Source organism: Protobothrops mucrosquamatus, unplaced genomic scaffold (genome assembly GCF_001527695.2).
Source record: "Protobothrops mucrosquamatus isolate PMUCROS unplaced genomic scaffold, P.Mucros_1.0 scaffold15890, whole genome shotgun sequence".
NCBI lineage: Eukaryota > Metazoa > Chordata > Lepidosauria > Squamata > Viperidae > Protobothrops > Protobothrops mucrosquamatus.
In genome coordinates, this window is record NW_015401655.1 from 1 (window position 1) to 4,555 (window position 4,555).

The window sequence follows — 4,555 nt, forward strand, 5'->3', positions numbered from 1 at the left end:
CTCTTTTGTTCTTCTTCCCGTTGTCTCTGTAGTTCTAGTTCATGTTGTCTCTTTTGTTCTTCCTCCCGTTGTCTCTGTAGTTCTAGTTCACGTCGTCTCTTTTGTTCTTCTTCCCATTGTCTCTGTAGTTCTAGTTCACGTTGTCTCTTTTGTTCTTCCTCCAGCTGTCTCTGTATTTCTAGTTGACGTTCTTTCTTTTGTTCTTCCTCCCGTTGTCTCTGTAGTTCTAGTTCACGTTGCCTCTTTTGTTCTTCCTCCCGTTGTTTCTGTAGTTCTAATTCATGTTGTTTCTTTTGTTCTTCCTCCCGTTGTCTTTGTAGTTCTAGTTTACGTTGTCTCTTTTCTTCCTCCTGCTGTCTCTGTATTTCTAGTTCACGTTGTCGCTTTTGTTCTCTCTCCCATTGTCTTTGAATCTCCAGATCATGTTGTTTCCTTGCTTCTTCCTGATATTGCCTTTGGACCTCAAGTTCACATTGTCTTTTTTGTTCTTCCTCCCACTGTCTTTGTAGTTGTAGTTCACATTGTCTCTTTTGTTCTTCCTCATGCTGTCTTTGGACCTCCAGTTCAAATTGTCTCTTTTCTTCTTCCTGTTGTTGCCTTTGGACCTCCAGTTCACCCTGTCTTTTTGCTTCTCCCTGCTGCCTTTGTGCCGCTAGTTCTTGTTGTTTCTTCTTTTTCTCCTTCTGCCGTTGCATGTCCACTTCATGTGGTTTCTGCTCTTCCTGCTGTCCTTGTGCCTCTAGTTCATGTTGTGCCTGTTCTTGATCCCTTTGTTTTTGTTCCTCAAGATCCTGAGATATGTTTGGGATTTCTGCCTGCAATTTTTCAAGCTCTTCTCCATTCCTTCCCTGTTTTTCTTGTTCTTTTAGGCCTTTTGCCTGATGATCTTGATCTTTTTTCTCTTCCATTTGATAAAGTTGTTCTTCCTGAAGTTGCAGTTTTTTCCCTACTTGTTCTCCTTGGACTCCCTCAAATTCTTGAAATCTTTTGTGTTCCATAGGGCTTTTGAATTTCACTTCAGCCATTTCTTCCTTTTTCCCTGCCTCAAGTTTTATCCAGTGGTCTTGTTTTCGTTTTCCTTCAGTTTTCTGTTCCTGGATTTCTCCATGCTGGATTAACTTGTCTGGTCTGTAATAACTATCATCTTTTGTCATTTTATCTTCAGTGCCCTGCGATTCTAGGATGTCTTGTCCAAAGTCAGTTTCAATTAAACTTTGTACCTCCTAGTATTGGGAAATAAAAATAGAAGTAGAAGGCTATTATAATCCCATTCCTATTTTAAATAATTCATTGTGATGAATTACAGGTAGTCCTCGACTTACAACAGTTCATTTAGTGACTACTCAAAGTTATAATGGCACTGTAAAAAGGGATTTATGACTGCTTTTCACACTAACAACTGTTGCAACATCCCCATGATCATATGATCAAAATTTGGGCACTTGGCATATTTAGGACAGTTGCATTGTGCATGTGATCACCTTTTGTGATCTTCTGACAAACAAACTCAATAAGGAAGCCAGATTCATTTAAGGACTGTGTACAAACTTAACAACTGCAGTGATTCACTTAACAACTATAACAAGACAAGTTGTAAAATGGGGCAAAATTACTTAACAACTGTCTCACTTAGCAACAGAAATTTTGGGCTCAATTGTGGTCATAAGTCAAGGACTATCTATATTTGCTTTTATAAAACTTAGTCATATATTGCAACAATGTTAATGTATTCTATATAACATTTCAACATGTATAGAATAGATTAAGGTCTAGCAATTTGTCTCATGTTGATTCCATCCAGGTTTCAGGCATTTTGAAGTGCTATTTATGGAAATACCTATTTTGGGGGGGGAAAACAATTAGCATTCTACCATTTAGAAAATGTATCCATTCAGAAATTCACTATTCATCTAAGAAAGTTGCAGGATACGTAACAGGCAAGAGCTTGTATTCAAAGATATAAGGAATGACTCCCAGTTCTGGTGTATACTTGCACAAAGAACTGCAGGACGACAATGGTATAGTAGTGTAAATGTTGAAGTGAAATGGAAATAAGATATAAAACATGCAGATGACAATATCTTATCTGGAAAAAACCCTTGTTAATTATATACACTAATATTGGTGAACTAATCAGTCATTGTTATTACATTTCATTCTCACCCAAAAACATGTACAATTTGTTCTACTTCAAATTTATCTATAACAAAAGATAAAGGTTTATCTCAGGGGTCGGCAACCTTAAACACTCAAAGAGCCACTTGGATCAGTTTCCCAGAGAAAAGAAAACACTGGGAGCCACAAAACCTGTGCGCACATGCCCGCGCGCACAAGGGGGGGGGAACTTGATTGAAGAGTTTAATTAAAAAGAAATAGAGGCTGCTGTGCATGAGTTCTCTCTCTCTCCCCCCTCCCTTCATTCCTCTCTCTCTCCCTCCCTCCCTCTCTCTCTCCCCCCTTCCTCTCTCCGATCTTCTGCTCAGGAGAGAGAGAGAGAGAGAGAGAGAGAGAGAGAGAGAGAGAGAGAGAGAGATATGCTGCTTCCTGTTGAGACGCAGCAAAGGCAGGAGCCCCGCCCAATAAGCTTGTCAGCTTGTCCGAGAACAGCGTGAGGCCACTCTTTTTTACACAGACAAACACAGAGAGAGAGGGGGGGAGGGGAGGGAGAGAAAGAGAGAGAGAGAGAGAGAGAGAGAGAGAGAGAGAGAGAGAGAGAGAGAGAAGGGAAGCGCAAGTGCCTCTCTCTGTCTCTGTCTCTCTCTCTGCAAATGGCGGAGGAGGCTGGGAGCCGCAGGAGAAGGCTCAAAGAGCCACATGCAGCTCCGGAGCTGCGGGTTGTCAAATTGCTCAAGATTCTTTGCGATTTTGCCCAACAGATTTATAAAAGTCTCCACTCCCAAAAAATATTTGTAGCTCAGGGTTGAACTGTGGACTCCTTGCTACTCTCTGAGCTTGGTGGTTTAATTGTAGTCATTTCATTATCAGTCATTTCATTATCATTATCATACTAGGTAACATAATTAGTACTACCAAATGTTAGTACTAATCAGTACTAGCAAATGGGGTTTGCCACCTATTTATAGTAGCTTGCCCTACCAGTATAGGGGGGATTAGGGAATGCTAATAATTCCTTGATTAGGGAATTATTTTCTGTTAAGATTGTTTGTCTGGGGTTAATCCCTGCTTATCTGGTTGCTGGTTGCTGTGGAGGAATCCGTTTTTGTTTCCTCCTTAGCGCTTTATTATCTCTTCTAAATGGTGTATAAATATCGTTTATCTCTATAGTATATACATTTTTTAAGTCTATGTACATTTCTTTTACAGATGAATAGGAAAAAGCATATTGAGTGCAAGTCAGTAAATAAAATAGCAGAACCTGACAGTTATGACTTTATTTCTGAGAAATGATCATCCTATATAGCAGGGCAGAAAATCTCCCAAATGGGGTGAGGTAAATTTACATCCATGAATACCAGCTGAAGTGTAATACTGAAAGATTCAAAGGTTAAGCCATATTGTTAGAAGTGCTCTGTGTCTTAAAATCAGCAGCTAAAATTCAGACCTCCATAGCTATCAATTCAATACCTTTGACAATCTGTGCTTTTTGGAAACCCTCTGGTTCTTTGGCCTGACTGAGAGTTTGTGCTTTGCTGCGCTGTTGTCCAGGCAAGCGGGTGCCAAAGGGATGGCATCAAGGTTGACGGTTTCAATGGTTCCAGAAGGGGAATGGTGTCTTTTTGGTCGAGATGACACTTTGACAGGGGTCACCTAGAGAAATCCCAAGAAAAAGGAAAAATGAAGGGAAGAGCTGAGATCCTATATTTAAAGCAAAATGAATTCCAAATCCAGTAATCACTCTAGAAATGAATTCAAAGCCAGGTTCGGCAGTTTTTCTCTTATTGCTTTCCTTCTTTATTTTTATAACTTCCTGTGCCCCCAAATGGCCTTGATAAGTCTCAGAGAGAGAGGGAGCTAGCAACCAGATGACTGCAAGGAATATAAACCCTTCCATTCCCTACCATTCAGTCAGAACTGAAGCAGCTTCTTGGATGAGAAGCAAAACATCTTCAAAGAAAAGACAAAGAAAGTCCAGTTGCCTTTTGAAAAAGCATCTTTGGGACAACCATGACCTGGATGACTGAGAATCTCTGTAAACACTAACTCTTATGACAGAGAGCACCTTTTTTTCCCTCAGGACCACACAATATGGTTTTTTTCCCCCTGAGCTCTCAAGCTCCAGACTCATTGCAATTAAAAGGACTGGAAAATGCATTGGCACAAAACTCATTTCGGCTGAACCAACTTTCAAGAGACTTTCCTTGGATGAAAACTGATTGTTTTGTCACCATGAGTTAACTTCTAAACACCTTCTTCAGTGTTCTTCCACAAACTGAAAAAACAGCAAGGGGAGTGGATTGGAGACCTTTCCCATCATAAATGCCTACCCCTGTGACTGCACACTTAAGAGCTGGTATCAGGCAAGTATTTCTTTGGCTTTCAGGACAGCAAATGTATGACAAAAAGGGCGCCACTTGAACATTCCCCCTGTTAACAA

At 40.4% G+C, this 4,555-nt stretch overlaps 1 protein-coding gene across 1 annotated transcript; it reads right to left on the bottom strand.

Moving 5' to 3' along the window:
• Positions 1 to 5: 5 nt before the first annotated feature.
• Positions 6 to 3,753, bottom strand: LOC107301711 (trichohyalin; the record flags this gene model as incomplete). Its single annotated transcript, XM_015830898.1, has 2 exons — positions 3,586 to 3,753; positions 6 to 1,223 (listed from the first exon to the last, which is right to left on the bottom strand). A coding segment is annotated over exon 2 (1,149 nt), but the record flags the coding sequence as incomplete, so codon positions are not given.
• Positions 3,754 to 4,555: the final 802 nt, after the last annotated feature.